This window comes from Chanodichthys erythropterus, chromosome 18, assembly GCF_024489055.1.
Source record: "Chanodichthys erythropterus isolate Z2021 chromosome 18, ASM2448905v1, whole genome shotgun sequence".
NCBI lineage: Eukaryota > Metazoa > Chordata > Actinopteri > Cypriniformes > Xenocyprididae > Chanodichthys > Chanodichthys erythropterus.
Window position 1 is genome coordinate 19,994,317 of NC_090238.1, and position 18,240 is coordinate 20,012,556.

The 18,240-nt window shown below is 37.3% G+C and overlaps 1 protein-coding gene across 7 annotated transcripts in view; it reads left to right on the forward strand.

Moving 5' to 3' along the window:
• The first annotated feature begins 679 nt into the window (after window positions 1–679).
• Window positions 680–18,240, forward strand: part of birc6 (baculoviral IAP repeat containing 6) — a 107,453-nt gene continuing 89,892 nt past the window's right edge. For 4 of the 7 annotated variants that reach the window (XM_067367111.1, XM_067367117.1, XM_067367114.1 and 1 more), the window contains exons 1-7: window positions 680–1,116; window positions 5,582–5,763; window positions 12,685–12,822; window positions 15,781–15,974; window positions 16,419–16,530; window positions 17,714–17,796; window positions 17,965–18,187. In XM_067367111.1, the coding sequence (XP_067223212.1) occupies window positions 918–1,116; window positions 5,582–5,763; window positions 12,685–12,822; window positions 15,781–15,974; window positions 16,419–16,530; window positions 17,714–17,796; window positions 17,965–18,187 (1,131 nt within the window). In that variant the 5' untranslated portion in view covers window positions 680–917. The remainder of the gene's footprint in view (window positions 1,117–5,581; window positions 5,764–12,684; window positions 12,823–15,780; window positions 15,975–16,418; window positions 16,531–17,713; window positions 17,797–17,964; window positions 18,188–18,240) is intronic. The other 3 variants (XM_067367112.1, XM_067367113.1, XM_067367115.1) reach the window with 1 other exon arrangement.

The window sequence follows — 18,240 nt, forward strand, 5'->3', positions numbered from 1 at the left end:
GTCATGAATCTCCTTAATGTCTGGGAATAGTTACTTTAATCACATGATTTATTGGTTAATTTAATATTCATTAAAATGGTTACTGGTTGTAAGAGTCAATGCTTTAACCAAAAATGATTATGTACAATATTTCAAGGACACTATGGTGAGGTTGTTTTTTCACAGACAAGGCTAAAGCTAGTCCCAGACTAAAATGCATTATTGAGCTGTTTTAACGGAAAACTACTTGCACTGACATAATATCTAAAAATATGTCAGTGCTGTTGTTTTGTCTCGAGAAGCACATCTGTAATGTTTTTTCTAAGGCATGTTTATAAAAGTTATGTAAATGTCCTAATTGAACTAAGGCCTAATCCCGGTTAAACCTAAGCTCTGTCTGTGAAACCAGGCCATAGTCTACTGTATAAAACCAGACACACTTATATTAAAAAAAACTACAGTGCAGCAGCAGTTGCCCAAACTGAGCATTATGTTGAGTGTAGTTATTAAAAACATTTTATCAAATAAGTTTTATAGAAGATAAAGCATTTATTAGTTTATTATTATTACAATATTGTTATTATAATATTTACCTTAGATAATTGTCTCTAGAGAATTTGTGGTTCCCATTGTCAAAGGCTGTCTTTTCCCCATCCATCCATCCATCTAGTCACAGCGCCCCTTTGAGGTTCGGCGGGCGATCACACAGTGACTACGCCAGTTCCGTTTCCCTGCTGAGTGTGTGAGCAGAAGGGGCCGCTGGTTTCCGCTCCGCTGATGGTGAATCGCTGCTCCTGCGGTATCAGGAGGAGGTTTAGAGCCCGCAGTGGAAACGCAGCGGTACTTGGGGATTCAGCTTTAACGTTTTCTCGTCGAGTCGCGTCCACGGAGGAGCTACTGAAAGAGGAGGGAAGGCAGGAAGGGAAGATAGTAGGAAGATGGCGGCGGCGGCGGCCTCGCCAGGCTCGCCGGACTGGGTCGTGCTGAGGGACGGCTGCCTGCGCTGCGATGAGGAGGGCCTGCGGAGTCTATCCTACCACCCGGCCCTTAACGCCATTCTGGCCGTCACCAGCCGGGGCAGCATCAAAGTCATCGACGGCACCTCTGGGGCTATTTTACAGGCCTCCGCGCTGCACGGTGAGTTTTGGTTCGGACAGGTTCTGATAGATTTATCCAGGCCGACCGTGGATCTTATCACAACATAACTGAATCCTGGGCTGGACCTCCTCATAGAGGAGGAGTATGGGAGATCCTTTCCTCGTGATGGAGGTGGAGAGTGTCAAAATGACCCTCATAGAGAGTTTGATTTTCTGATGGTTCAGTGTTGTGGGAATGACTCCTGTCTATGTGGATTCCCGATGGACGACTGTGTCAATATATTCCGTCCCTTTTGGGGCTTGTTGATGGAAATATTTGTGCGCTGAAGGACTGTGTGAGAATGATCATTTACTCCAGGGCCTCCTGATGCATGAATGCCCCCAATGGATGGTCTCTCACCCCTGATAGGTCTACATATATAAATATATACTTTTGTGAGAAAAAATCGCTCGCTCTTGATACAGTTGTTGTGTCAATGATTCCTCAGTCTTTGGGCCTCCTGATGATCCTCACTGTTTAGGGCCTCCCGGATCTGTTGTGCTGCCGGATCACCGTAAACATTGCCACGTTATTCACGAACACACCGTTTATGTACACATCAGTAGTGTTTATTTACACCACGAACCACTTGTTGTCTTTAATAGTCGAATAAAACTAAAACGACATGAACTAAGAGCTGATATGATCTTGGGGTAAAGCGGTACTAAAGCTAATCTAAACATAGCAAATATCAGCTCGTACAGGTCTTTGTCTAACTTGGTGTCACTGAAATCCAACCAAAATCTTAATATATGTCAGTGGTTTATAGTGCATATTATCATAGGTTTCGACTGTTAAAGTAAACAGTTTATTGATTTCGGCTCTAAATTAGCTGACAGCGGTTTAGCTAATCATGCTAACGTTAGCCTAGCGGTAGCCTAGCCTGCCTGCTACGGATCAGTAACACTGCTCATGTTTATGTCAATCCTGACAGGTGACAGCTGACTCTAAAATTGCGTACAACATGAATATTTATACTAATTTTGATTAATTTTATGAACGTATGTGTGGTTTGGGAAGGTTCGAGTGCTTTCTGTGCCGGTTTGCTGTTAAACATGTCATTTCACATGTAAGAATGAGTGCCAGTGTAGTTGTTGTTATTCCTCTAATATGGACTTGTCAGTCTGTTTGTTTGTTTGTTTTTTACAAATATATTTATGTATAGTGTGTGTGTTAAATGCTCAAATTGTGTAAAGATATGAATACATAATTAATTTAACGTTTAATGTTTATTTAATCTATATAATTTTGCTTGTTTCATTATTTTTATGAAATGTCTGGCTTGTTAAATATAAGATTGTAAATACTTTTAAAAAAGGACAACTGGAAACTAAATGAAAGTGAAAGTGATGTGACATGTAGCCAAGTATGGTGTCCCATACTTGCAATTTGTGCTCTGCATTTCACCCATCCAAGCGCACACACAAACATCAGTGAGTATTGAACACACACATCATGAACACACACCTGGAGCAATGGGCAGCCATTTTTGCTCTGGCGCCCGGGGAGTGATTGGGGGTGAGGTACCTTGCTCAAGCTGTGAGTAATGAGATCTCAGTTGTGGGTAATGAGAGTGGAAGTAAGTGCTATTAATTTACTTCCCCCACCTACATTTCCAAGTATGGGGTCTCTGCGGAACAGAAGTGTTTTTTGTTTGTTTGTTTTTTTTTTTGTTTTTTTTTTTAATTTGTGGGTGTTTTCAAACTGGTGGGTGTTTATAAATCATGCATTAAAAATGGTCCCCTTCACCTGACCTCACCCCTAAATCCTACCCTCACTGTGATGTGGGCAAATCAGGTAACAGTCTAAAACGCCCCTCTGTTTATGGCTTCGCCTACTGATCTGGTAACTTTTGTTACTGGAATTCAAAGACCTCTACTTGACATTTTCTGCTAGTACTGAGACTCGAACCCACAACCTTCAGGTTACAACTCCAACTCTATAACCATTAGGCCACACGTGTAAACATTTGTGAATGTAGCTTTAAGGCAATTTCCAGATAAACTTTAGGGCCAGATTTAAAGTATGTTGAACTAGAGGTTATGGATGGGACATTTAGTGTAGAACTAATCTGAAAAATACAACTGACCATCAGAGTTTAAGGAATTATGCAGCGATAGGAATTAAAGGAGTGGAGATGTGTTGTTCAGTGACTCATCTTTCTTGAATTAAAACACACTAGTTTATTCATAGATGTATATGCAAGGAATGATTGCTAACATAGCACATTATGATTCTTTGCTGAACATCCCCTGTGCAGCAACAACAACAAGGCTGTATCTTTAGGCAGAGAGTAGTATCTTACACTAGTGATTTGACTACATTTAGAGACTTGTGATGGTGATTTGCAGATATAATGTTATACTAACATGTCTGTTTGAATTGCAGTTTAGTTATTTAGCAGGGAGTCTTGACATAGAGAGTTGCTAGCACAGAACAGTTGACTCATGCTTGTATGGATAATATTGATTGATTAGGTTTTCCCTTTTTTCTCTCCCGAGTGCCAGCCACTTGGGAGCAGATTTGGGGGATGGCTGTTACTCTTGTTTCCTCTTTACCAGAACAAGTCTAGTATTTGCATTTTGCATTTGCTGGTATTCATTCATCTTTTTTTTTTTTTAATTTTGCAAGAAACAAGTTTTTCAAATGTACCCTACTGTTAAAATGTTTGAGGTCATTAAGATATATATTTTTTAAATAAATATTAAGTAATGTTTCTTGAGCATCAAATCAGCATATTAGAATGATTTCTGAAGGATCATATGACACTGTTTACATGGACACCTTTTGTTTCAGTCGGAATGAAATCATGCCAATTGATGAACCCAAACATAGTGTTTACATGAATGCTAAATAAAGTGATCAGGCTGATGTGCACATTCATGTCACAAGCTTCAAATGGTATTTGATATTTGGACATGTGCAGGCTACACAAATATAAAGCATTTTCCTGCTTTTGGTGCATACTACTAACTAGGGCTGTCAGTCACTAACTAACTAACTATTATTTTGGTAATCAAGTAATCGTTCAGTTATATTTGAATTATTTTTTTGTGGTAATAAAAATAGACCTCAGCGAACAATAACCATTAAAATGACTCAAAATACATAGGTATGATAACAATGAGGCAATTATAATTGCTTCAAATAAAGTATCAAAAGCAAGTAATCATATGGTTTTATTGAACAACACTGTTAAAATACATAATGTAATATGCATAATATAAACAGAATCAATGTATGTACATTGCGTGTTATAACAAATGCCCGCAGAAGGCACCAATGGCTTGGGGGTTGTTGTTACACATACAGCATGATTAAATCCTTGTTTAATATTGTCCAATGTCCACTTAATCTTTAATATTTGGCCACTTCTTTACAATAGAAATGTTACAACCAGTATAATTTTTTTGAACAAAAACATGTGGACATCAAAACATTCAACCTCAGTTCGAGAGTTTAAACTTTTATTTTGAAATCACATCGAACAGTTTGCGTTTTTAGAAACATTGATGTATTTTCCTGTGTTGGCTTAGGTTTATAAATGATTTACATTACAAATCTGGTGAAATGGCGAATGTTGAGAATGCACGTTGCATGGATTCTCATCCATGGAATGCGCCACTTTCAGTATTCTGCCAGTTAACAACATGGGCAAATTGCAATTGACGATTATTTTTTTAAAAATAGAGTACTTAAATGTAATCAAGAAATTGTGACAGCTCTACTACTAACCATCCTCCTTTTCTTTGTTTTAAAAAGCAGACTTAATATTTATTTATTTTTGGGTCCTAATTAGGAGATGACAAGCGCATGAAGTTTTAGTGCCATGCTGCTTATATTTATGAAGCAGTAAAAAGGCCCAAAACAAGGCGTCTGTGGATGAGTCAGAAGCAAAGACTGCCTTGCACCACTTCACAGATGATATGTGAAAGGAGAATTTTAGAATGACATGACAACCATTTATGACACTATTTCCCAGTTTCACAGATGGGGCTTAGGTCTAGTCCCAGACTAAAATGCATTGAGCTGTTTTAACTGAAAGCAAGTTGCACTGACATATCTTAATATATATTAGTGTACCATTGTTTTGTCTCAAGATGCACATCAGTAATGTTTGTTTTCTAGGGCACGTTTGAAAGAAAAATTGAACTAACGTCTAATCCTGGCTTTATTTAATTTAATTACTTTTTTTCAATACGATCAAGTGTTTATATATCCTATTGAATGGATTAGAAAAGGTTTAAACCACCTCTTACAATCTGAATGAAATTTCAATCAGATTTTGCCAATTCATTCCGATTGATGTGATCACATGTGACTTGTTATTCAGATTATAAACAGATTATAATTGTTTAATTTTTTTATATGTATGTTATAATAGGTATAATGTAGCAAAACATCTAAAGAGTGGTAGTGAGCACTAATGATCATCCTCTCTCCTTCTCTGTGTGTTTTGTGACAGCAAAACCTGGGGGCAGAGTGAGGTGTCAGTACTTCCCAGCTGTGGATAAGGTGCTGTTTGTGGACGATTACGCTGTCGGCTGCAGGAAGGACTTGAATGGTATTCTTCTTTTGGACACAGCTCTCCAGGCCCCTGTGTCCAAGCCAGAAGACCTGGTGCAGCTGGAGCTGCCTGTTACTGAGGTAAGAAGCATGTATATATTGATTGATTGTATATAACATAATAATGTTATAATAAATATAATAATGGGCTTTGTCTTTGCATTTGCTATGCATTACCTGACCGCTATCAGTAAATAGTGACCGTCTCAATTCAAGCCTAAACAATGATGCGATGCGTCCAACATTTTAAACTGCTTGGAATGAGTTTCTTTAAGGTATCAATTGTCTTTGATAGGAAAAAAAGATGGTAAAATCAGTGATCCTTTTCAAAGAAATCAAAGTATGCATATCTAAAATATGAAATATTGCTAAAAGTGTAATTTGCAAGTCTGTCACCACAGATGGCAAGTTTTTGAAAAACAATTTTTTTTGAAAACAATTTCACCTGATGACTTGAATAAATCTATTTGGAAAGAATTAATCATTCTAGACTGTTTGGTATGATTTTGTAGGGGAGTGCATCTGCATAGAAAATTTACATAGTAAATTATAAGCATAGATGATTTCAGTAGAACAGTGCTTTATTTTTTTTTTAGTTAAGTCTAACAGCATTCAGGTACAGAAATTGAATAATCAAATGTAAAATAACACTACATAATGTTCACTGTATAAATTAAATATGATAAATCTTTGTCAAAGCCTTGTTTTTACTTTCGCCTGGCTCCTTATCGTGAGCCTCTGCTGACTTCGTGCGCACATCTTCAAATGGACTAGGTGTTTATACTTGACATGCTTGTTGTTGAATTCTTTGAAACGACAGGGAGGCAACTCAGAGTAATTGTCCTCTTACGCCTGTTTCACACTGCAAGCGTGAGCGTTGCTTGAGCAGTGCGTGAGCGTAACTAAAACGTCACTGCAGCTGCAGAGACGCACAAGTATTTACACTGCAAGCGTTTGGACAGCGTCACAGCAGTGGCTCGAAGCTGCATATAAAATGGGCATTTCTTTACAAAGAAAATAAATTTGTTTTTATAAGTTGGTCATTTATAAAATTGAGAGTCTTGAAAGTTTGTTAACATGGGGAGGTGTACAACATTCTAATATATACGTAATAAATAAATAAAAGCCTTGTGTCATCCATTGCTGCACACGAATGAGGTAAGCTTTGTGTTTTACATCATCTGCCGCGTGCACATGTTTACAAGACAGCAAACTCGGCGAAAAAGCCAGCAAACTCGGGTTTGATTTGGGTATGCTGCAGCCTATATATCTATGTGTAATAACTAAAATAATGTTTATGTATCATATTTTATGGCTGGTTTACTTTAGTTTTTTTATAATACACCATACTTTAACCCAAACTGAATAATTAAAAACAAGTTTATATGGGTAAGTCTTCTATAATTATTTTTGGTTCTTAATTTTCTTTTCTGTCATACTCAAATTCTTGTTAAAACACATTTGAACACTTTGTGTGTGAAATAATATTTATTTTGTCCATCAAAAGTGTGCTTTTACTTTAATTGAGCATCAGCAGCACAGCAAAAATAGACTCGGCGCTGAAACCCCCGCTTCAGTGCTGCCTGTGGGAATGCATCCGTTGGTTAACATGGGCGCCGAAAAAAACACGCTGCTCACGCGCCGCTTACGTTTGCAGTGTGAAACAGGCCTTAAACCATCAGGAAGGGGTGTTAAGAAGTATGGTACACAAGTGATAAAGTTTGTTTTTAATATACTTCATCAAACCCACTCTAGTCCAAAAAATTGTGTAAAGTAAACCTTGAGATTATTACTTGTTATATTAGAACCAAATATATGGATATGAGAACATATGTATGGAACTAAATTAAACAACAATTTCATTAAACATTTTCAGTTAATTTTTATCAAAGACAATAGAATAACACAAGACATGTCACTCGTGTTGTTTTGAATGGGAGAAAGTGCAACGCGGAATATGGCGGAATAAGTCCCGCCTTCTAAATGAGAGCCAATCGCTGACTGGTAAAGTCATTGTGTCACTGCAGCGGCCTTTAGAAGCTCCGGTTTCTATAGAAACAGTTAGATGCGCGCATCTGAAATGGGGCACAAGAGACACACATTTAAGGCTGTGCATGCGCATTAGCTTGATCCAGCCTAAAAAATTGTTTGTTTATAGGTTTTTTTTTGTCATGATTCGAGCATTTAGAAAAAAATGTATGAGACAGTTGTCGTGATTTCAAATATGAAATTTAATCGAAAGCTTGGCAAACAGCTTTGAAGAATTTGATGTTTCCCCATTCAAAGAGATCGGAGCTGCACTTGCATGCCCGAGAGGAGTTTCAAAGATGGCCGCCGAGTGAAATGACTTGTCTTAAAGGGACTTTGTTTTTATTAAACATGAAGATTTATTTTCATTTAAAAAGGCTTATTTCTGCTGTTGTAGGCTCATTTTGTAAATGTAAGTAATTAATTCAGACAAGCACAAACTGGGTGCTGGTAAGATGATGGTACAGACGTACCTGCTCAGCCAGAATCATTTGAAGCCATGCATCTTTGGAAGCGGAGCCGCATGGAAAGTAAAAAAAAAAAAAAGCCATGCGCACCGCCACGCAAAATGGGGTGTCGCGCACTCAACATGCACGACTGCCCACACCGTGGTGACGTCATTTTTGCAGCGCACACCTTCGCACTTGCCAGGCTTAATGCTACAAAAGTGGTTTACTTTTAGTCTTTTTTTTGTTTGATTAACATTAATAATGACACAGATAGCAGCAGGTTTATTAGGCTGCTGTCACTTTAAGACCGAATGCACGGATCCAATATACTGATACGCACCTGTTTTAGTTGTTTACATTCACCTAAGACATAAGCGACTGTGTTTACAAGGATACTCAACGAGTAGGCATTTTGCCAGTTTTGCATGTATGTGTTCAAATAGATGAAAGAGTGGAATTCAGTGTTCACAAAAATGGCACGCAAACAGCACGCAAGGTATGAATTCAGATCTCTTTCGCGTGTTCTTGTGCTTTGGTTTAAAATCGTTTGAATGTTTAAACTGGCAGGACCTTAAATGCATGAAAATGATAAACTTTTACTCTACGATGGTTAAACTTTGCATGCATTTCGAACCATGAAGGCCTGGTCCGTTCGGCGGAGCATCCTATACTCAACTTCACACATTCTGTGATGTGACTATTGTGGATGCACATATAGTGATGATGCTTAAACGATATATCGTGCAGCCCTACTTACAGCTGATAAATGCATTCGACTAACGCATAACTGCTTGACAGCACGCAATATTTAAGTCATAAGATCTTAATATTTTTCATGACTGTCTTCAAACAACATATTAGCACAGGTCATCCGTCAGTCTTGTGCTGAGGTAAGTGTGATGTAGTATAGAGTATAACACAAGTTTCTGTCTCATCCATCACTGCATGACAGGAATTATCATGCACTTCCTTAGTTTGCGGTGTATGTTATAACGCTGCAAAACTGTAGTTGTTTGAGTGTGCTTTTTGATCTAGCGATCGCATAACCAGTCTGACAAAGAGTGCTATGCAGACAGACTGGTCTATTGTGTCCTAAGACACTCTGAAAACAAAACTCCCAGCTCTCACCACTCCCTGGCCACATACGCTAATGTGTGAGAACCAATGGATCTTGTACACTGATGGGCACACTAACCTGAGACTAAAATATAGTGTTGTTTTTACAGTTAAAATGAAATGAATTCCTTACAAATTTCATTCGGGGGTTGATTTTTGTCAGAGTATGCACCACATGATGTAATGGAAACAAGGGTCATGTCAGGCATGCTTGATTTGTCCTTTTGATTTGTTAAATTGGATAAAGCTGTGGATTTTGAGACTTGGTCTTGGCTTTATGGGTGATTTGTCATGCGTTTTAAGATCTGGTCTGTCTGGTACAGGGCTTGATCTTTAGTTCGTCTTTGACTGTTAATATGCTGAAGTGTTTCCTACAAATTGCATCATTTAATTGTGTGTACCACTTCTGTCCAACATATTTGTTTAGTCTTATTACTAGATAATAACACATGTCCGCACATTAGTTCCTTAGCATTTAATTAGTAATAGGCCACATCTCAGCATTTGTTTGTTGAGATTAACAGCCTGATCAATGGAAAGAAATTAATATTTGTATTTACTAAGAATGCATTAAATTGCTCAATACCACTTACTTTGTGATCAGTGACAGTAAAGATATAATGTTACAACAGATTTTTATTTCAAATAAATGCTGTTCTTTTGATTTTTCTATTCATCAAAGAATTCAGAATTTATTTTTATCATGGTTTCCACAAAACACTTGAGCAGCACAACTGTTTTCAACATTGATGATAAGAAGAATAGCCTAAATGTTACATCAGCAGCAAATCAGCAAATTAGAATGTTTTCTGAAGGATCATGTGATGCTGAAGACTGTTGTAATGTCTGCTGAAAATTCAGTTTTGCCATCACAGGAATAAATAACATTTTTAAATATAGAAAGCCATTATTTTAAAAAGTATTAATATATTACAAAAATTCAGCTTTTACTTTATTTTTAATCAAATAAATGCAGCCTTGCATAAGATACTTATTTCAGAAACGTTAAAAAATCTCACTGACCCCCAACCTTTTAAACAATATAGTAGTTACATCTAATCAGCAGTTAAAAAAAACATTAATTTGAATAAATTGTCTAAATTGAGTGATTTCTTTTTAAAGCGATTAGAAATAAACATGCGTAAGTGACATAATTATCGTTCTTCTGATGCTTGAAATCCAGTATTGATCTACGTGGGTGTAATATTGTCAAAAGTACCGACTTAGGTGTGATACCCACATTTCCCCCTAGAATTTTGAGCGCTGTTGAGCAGATTCTTAAACACCTGATTGGCCATTGTGTTCACTCACTCATCAGATATGTCTGTGATTGGCTACAATGATCAAAGCTTCAAAAACATGTTTTAAATTGACATCAATGACACTCTACATCTACAGATACACATGGGAATGTTTGAAAGCAGGCTTCTATCAGCGGATCTGTCTATCAGTGGATATATTAGGGATCTGCTGTTTTCAAACACTCCCGTGTATATCTGTGTTAGCGCTCAGTGAAGAGCGTCAACAATGTCTATTTAGGTCACGTAAATGGTATAGTCACATTTTTAAAATTTCAGTACCGACTTGGGACTTGGTTGGTACCGAAGTCCGTACTTTTGACAACACTACATATGTGTTTGTCTGATGATATTTTTACCTACACAATAAAGGCTATTGATGTTAAAACAAACTTCTGCAGGCTGTGAGCTGTTCCTCAAGGGAGCCAAATCTGTTCTGCTAGGTCACATGAGTTAACTTATGAGTTCCCCAGTCTCAGACGGAAGTGCCTGAGTCATGTGACTCAACTTATTGCCGTTCAGAAAGGCCATTCATAAAAGTGTACAGTGAAATGTGAGAACTGAAGTGTAAACGTGAGTCATCAACAAAGCACTGAAAGCAGAACTGTTTATCTAGCTTTTTTTAAATAACATTGTTAATCGTGATTAGCTTATTGTTTTTATGGTATTGATTTTGGTATCGACATAGAAAAATGGGTGAGATGGAACATCTTATCTGGATTTATAAATGAGGCTTGCCTTCATGTTCAGTTTTTCTAAGCTCTGGGGCAGTGTTGTACTTCTGTAGTCAAATTACATTGCCATCATGCCATTTTTATTTCACACACAAATAGCATAAATAGTTGGAGATCTCTAGGTGGAACTAACAGATACAGTATTGTTTGAAATGTCAGCTGTAAGTCCCTGTGATGTCCTTAATGTTGCGAGTAATGTAAAGCATGGGTTTCCCTCTGAGCTGTCATTAAAAGATGCACAACATATTAGGGTGATTCGTGACCATATTCTCCAGTGCATTGAACTTTATGGAGTGAAATATGAAGTGACATGTCATGATGTGCTCGGCTTCACAATTGTCAGTGTAGACCTTGTGGACTTTTCACATAACATATTAGTATGAAATGAAAGAGAGACTGATTTTGTGTGTATTTAGATTAATCAAGATTAACCATTAGACTTAATATAGTCTAAAATGTACTCTACCATTCAAAGTTGATGAATATATTCAACTAGGCTGTTTATTTGATCAAAAATACAGTAAAACAGTGATATTGTGCAATATTACAATTTAAATTAACAGAAGTTTCAGCATCATTACTCACATGATCCTTCAGAAATCATTCTGATATGCTGATTTGGTGCTCAAGAAACATTTCTTCTTACAGTTTAAAACATTTGTGGTGCTTAATTTTTGTGGAAATGTAATACTTTTATTCTGGATTCTTTGAATTAAACGTTCAAACGAACAGCATTTATTTGAAATATAATTCTTTTGTAACATTATAAATGTCTTTACTGTCACTTTTGATTAATTTAATGCATTCTTGCTGAACAGTAGTTTCTCTGTTTAAAAAAACAACAACAACTGCAGTAAAAAGCAGCATCATTCCTGTGCTATCAGTCCTTTGAGATCAATATCCCATAATAATATATATAAGTATAATATAAGTAAAATAAAAAAGTATAATGGCATAACACCTCATCACTGTCATTTGATATTCACATACAGACACGATGAGGCCAACCATCACAGTTAGGGATGTGCGAGACTATTTGACTAGTTGATTAAACATGGAAATATTAGTCGTTTGCATATTTATAATTTTTTTTGGCACATTTAATGTTTTGCTTTATATTTTTACAAAGGCTAAGTTTAAATTACTGTCATGTTAATATTGCATTTTAAAATGAAGGGGTTTAGGTTTAGAGGTTTAGACTAGTCAGTTGCAAAATTTCAGTTTAAACGTTTATCCCTAATCACAGTGTGACAGATTGTCATGTTCAACTCCTTTCGTACAAAATTCCTTATTCTTTATGAATGCCTATATTCTGTGCCTCTTAGGTTTGTATAGGTGGTAAGCATGAAATTAAATGCTCCTCTTGTTCCCCTGCAGGCCCAGCAGATGTTGTACGCGTGTATGGAGAAGGTGGATGTTTCCAACACAGAGGGCTACGATCTCTTTCTCACCCAGCTTAAAGAAGGCCTGGAGAATACCTCACATGAGACGGCAGCCAATCATAAAGTGGCAAAGGTGAATCATTTATCATTATAATGGTTTTGTAACCACAGAATTGTTAAAAAAAAAAAATCAGAAATATAAATAGCCTAATTAAATATCAACCTAGCCCACAATAAGTAGTATTGCTCATCTCTTCATTATTGTGCAGGGCTTCATGTTTCAGGGCTGAAGAGCTTCTTGCGAGCTACTTTTTCTTGAAATTCTGTACCTTATAAATTCAAATTAAAATCTCCCTGTACAGTCAGTGTTGACACACGTTTGCTGATGTAATGAAATCTGACTGTATGTGTGTGTGTGTGTGTGTGTGTGTGTGAGTGTATGTTTGGTAATAAGCCAGAATAGCTGAGTCATGTAGTATTACAGCATATAGATTATTCATGAGAGACATCCTCATGGTGACTGTGCAGACACACACAGACTGTATTGAACAGCGGTTCTGCAGAGCTTGGTGGTGTATCAGCAGCCCTGCAGAAAAAGGAGGATGATCAAAGACTCTCACTAATATACCTGAGATCCACCTTGAGGCTATCTCTGTGTTTGTACAAGATGTCCTAAGTGCTACTGTAAGAATGCAAAGAGAAGAGCACAAAGGAACGCTCAGTTCACAGAGTAACGCATGAATGGGTCTGACTTTAGATTGTGTTCGGACTCTCTGCAGCAAAAATGTACTAAGTCTGCTTTCATTCTTTTGTTCTCTTTATTTTCTCCTTTGGTATTTACTTACTATACATACAACAATAAATCAAATAAACAAATAAAATAATTAAAAATAAATAAAAATAATGTGCCAGCAATAATAAAATAACAATACCAATAAACGATACACAACAAATAGAAGAAAAGTGACCAAATAACAAATAAACAACAAAATGAAGCATAACAAGTCAACTAAAATACAATTAATCAAAATCAGTTGAAAAAAGTTGAAATAAATTGTTTATTAAAAATTAAAAAAATAAAATTGTGCCATTAATAATAAAATACTACAAATAATCGATATACAACAAATAAAAAATACAAAATAAAAAGTAATTAACAAATTAACAAATTATAATACTATTAAATAACAATTAAATTGATTATAAAAATAAATATTTAAAATAAATAAAACAACTTGCCAGTAATAATAAAATAACAATAAATAAATAAAATAAATAAACATCAAAATAAACCAGAACAGGTTAAAGGGGTGATGAACTGAGAAATAAAATTTTTCTTGAGCTTTTGATATATAAGAGGTCATCATACTATGAGAACATCCTGTAAGTTTCAGCACTGAAAACTTCATTGTTAGTCCAGTAAAAGCTTTTATTGACACCAGACCCAGCAAACGAGAGGTTTTTTAAAGTGCGATCTATGAAGTCAAAGGGCAGCAAGCACCGCCTCCGCAGAAGATCAACGCCTACTTCATCACTACCTGTTTAGCCCCGCCCACAGATTCACGCATGACATGCAATAGAATGGGTAGTCTAAGTATCATAGGCCTACGTGGTGCTAAACTAGATCGAGCTACCAAGCAATAAACATGCTGTTGAGGATTACAAAATATTGCGCAGTGCCTGGACTCGACAGTAATGTAACAACATGTAAGTAACTGTGTTAATTCTAATGCCTGATCTGATATGTAATGATTCATGTACAGTAAGATGTTCTTTGTTGGTGTCAGTAAATCAAACTCGTGACTAAACGTCAACTTGTTTCTCTTAGTAGGATGAAAATAATCTGTTATTTAACAGTGATTAAATTATATAAAGAAAACGATCAAAGAAAGCTCCCTTTGCAATCGTTGGAGCAGCGCGCGCTGAAGCTGTCAGTCAAACAGCGCGAGTCTCAGTCACTGACGCGCAAAAACTCCTGTTTTATTCAACAAATCTTTTAGTTATATCACGTTTGCTCTGTTAGTGAAGATGAAAGCATTTGATAGTGTTTAACTAAAATACAATAAACTAAATAAAATCAATAAATAGTTAAATTTATAAAAATAAGATATATTTATATATTTTCTAATTTGTTGTTCTCTGTCTTTTTCTTGCTTGCTTCCTTGCTTTCTTCCTCTCTTCTTCCTCTCCCCTTTCTCTTTATCTCTCTCTTTGACTCTGGGGCTGATCTTGAGCTCTAATTACTGCAGTTTCTGTAATATCAGATGCAAACTGTGTACAGAGAGCAGCGATTTCTTTAGTCTTTTGTGGATAGTACGTACAGATCACATCTGTGTAATGAGAAAACAAGAGAAAAGGTTATCGCACTAGCAGTTTGCGGCTCCGTTATTTACATTCTATGTTAATAAGAACCCCTCATGAATGCTGATCTAGGCGTTTGTGCATCTAGAAAAGAGTAATGAAACTGATTCTAGATCAGCACTCTTTACATAAATGGACTTCCGAAGTTAATAATGGCTGCATGTTTCTCCCCTGCGTCCTTCAAACCATCAGCATATTACTGCAGTCCTGTTCAGTTTCGCAGTGGACCATGGCATCAGCCTCATGTGGTAAAATGAAAGTAAATGCAGCATTCCCCCCGTTGTCATCCAAGCACCCTTTTTTACGTAATTTGGCCGACATCCAAATCGCACTGCTGTAACAATGAGCATCAGCTATGGAGGTGATTTCTCACTCAGCTCTCCATTGACCCCTGCCAGACCGCTACACTGGGTTCTGGAACTTTCCTGGCTCTTGGAAAGTGACCCACAGATCAAGTTATTTCACATTTTGTTTGAACATTGGAGGTTTTCTAGGTTCAAATGAGAATGAAAGTTCAAATAAGCCAGGATATTTGTGAACAAGCTTGTTTAGACTTGTTCAGACATTTCAGTTTAGAAATATTTAGATGCTTTGGCATGAAATTAGGCAGCCAAGCTTGGAAAATCTTTGCAGGTGTTACAGACGTACACCAGTATTTCCATTTTGCATAACTGTTTGCTGTGAATGATGTTGAAATTGAATGTCTCCCTCCGTCTTTCTCTCTCTTCAGTGGGCGACCGTGACCTTCCATCTCCCTCATCATGTGCTGAAAGTGGTAACAAGTGCCATCGTGAACGAGCTGAAAAAGTTGAATCAGAATGTGGCGGCACTATCGGTCGCCTCTTCGGTCATGGACAGACTCTCCTACCTCTTACCGAGCGGAAGGCCAGAACTGGGTGTTGGACCCGGACGCTCTGTAGACAGGTAACTGCATGAAACAGGGCCACAGTTTTTTGTGTGTGTGTGTGTGTGTGTGTGTGTGTGTGTGTGTGTGTGTGTGTGACTTATTTGTGATAGCATAAGAGCATTCTGAATTGTAAATGTTACCTCAAATAGTGCAGCTTGAGAGGTGTGCTATTATTCTTCTGAACAATCAGACTTTCCATTTCCACTTGGTGGACAATGGGACTTATGTTGATGAATGAACCAAAGCCACATCAACCTGTACATCAGATTTGGTGTCTTTTGGCCTGTTAATAAGGAAATAAGGAAAAAACTCTAAAACACCCAGAACACCTTAAGTAACCACACTAGTCTAAAACACTTTGGAAACCACCTAGAACACCCAATAAGTTCTGTGTTCTTTTCACCAAAGATCACCAAAGATCTTTTGTTTCACTTAATTGTGTGTGTGTGTGATATTTACAGGTCTCTAATGTACAGTGAAGCTAACAGGAGAGAGACGTTCACATCCTGGCCTCATACTGGCTACAGGTGGGCTCAGCCTGATCCTATGGCCCAGGCGGGCTTTTATCACCAGGTTTGTGTCATCACCATAGCAATGATTCTTTTCAAGTTGACTGTCACCTTTAAATTTTGCCCTAACATTCTCTTCTCAGGTCCTCTTTGCTTTGCTTTTTGTATGTTTTTATTTTTGGGTTCTTTTTTTCCCCACTGTTTGAATAATCTCTTTTAATGGCCTCTGATTTTGAAAGCCAGATTGTATCACTATTTGGAAGTGCCTCATTTTGAGCCCAGACTAGGTCAACAAGAATAAAAGGAAAAGAATTTGAATTAATCAGACAATAAAAAAAAAACCCGGGACACCACCGTCGATAAAAGGTTGAAATGGCTATTATGAGATCAAAGATCATTTCATGAATGGTTTGCTTTCAGTTTTATTCTGATATCTGGGTATTCCCGATGATGCTATGGTACCTGGTGTATTGTCTCTACTCGAGTCACCATGCATGCCAAGAAGGGTTGAGCTGCGCTGGTAACCAAGGAAACCACACTACTCCTCTCACCCATGTTCCCTGTTGTCATGCCAACCGAACAGAGCAAGGGGAGAACAGTGGCTCTGTGTTGTGGATGAAAGGGTGATACACAGCAAAGGGACATTCTGTTAGTTTAAGAAATAAAGAATGACATGGGAAAACATGATTTAATTATGAACTGAAGTTACCTTTAAGGATTGTCCTGAAATAAAGAAGTTGGACAGGAAAGTAAAAAAAAAAATTGAAAAATGAAAAGTGATTATCAAAGCACTCATTTGGGTCATTAATGTTCTATCAACTTTGTTTTTCAACGCAGAAGTAAGGTGTTTTCTGTGAATGTGTGAGACTTCTGATTTATTAGCCGCTGTAGGGAAATAACGAGAATAATATCAAAGTTCAGTAAACCGTAAAACTGTTTGTGCTACAAACAAGTGTGTTTATTATTAAGACAATAAATTAAAATAATATGGTAAGAAATACCAGTTTGCAATATCAGCATAACTAGCTGTTTTGTACAGCTAAAAATAAAAATAATAAAGCGAATGTAGCAAGACACATTAAGTTTACAAATAGCCACGCCCACTCTTCCCTGAAAAATAAGGTGCACAAATATTTACCTGTTGTCTATAAAATAACTTTGACTGGTCTATTTTTAGCTGGTTAGTGAGGTCCTTGAACATCTGTTTGCATTGTAGATGGCGTTAACCACTCTTTTCTTCCTTCTAGCCTGCTTCTACAGGTGATGACCGGGCCATGTGCTTCACCTGCAGCGTGTGTTTGGTGTGCTGGGAACCTACAGATGAGCCCTGGTGAGAAGCATCCAACTAAAAAACAGCCTGCAACGTCACACTCACTCACACAGTAGAAATCGCACAGCTATGAAAAGCTTTACATAAATGCACCATAACGAAGGCCATGAGCTGCAATCCCTCCAATTGCTATTAACCATTCCATTACTATATTTAATGTCTCTTTAGGTCCGAGCATGAACGCCATTCTCCCAACTGTCCATTTGTGAAAGGAGAGCACACCCAAAACGTTCCTCTATCCGTCACCTTGGCTACCAGCCCTGCCCAGTTTCCAAGTGCAGATGGTTCGGATAAAATTGTATGTTATGGGTTCGGTAGCTGCCCTCATTTTCTTGCTACGGCAACCAAAAGGGGGAAGATTTGCATCTGGGATGTTTCAAAGCTTATGAAGGTATGTTGAGCATCTCTAAAGTGTGTGTGAAAGATACAGTGCGCCTAAATCTC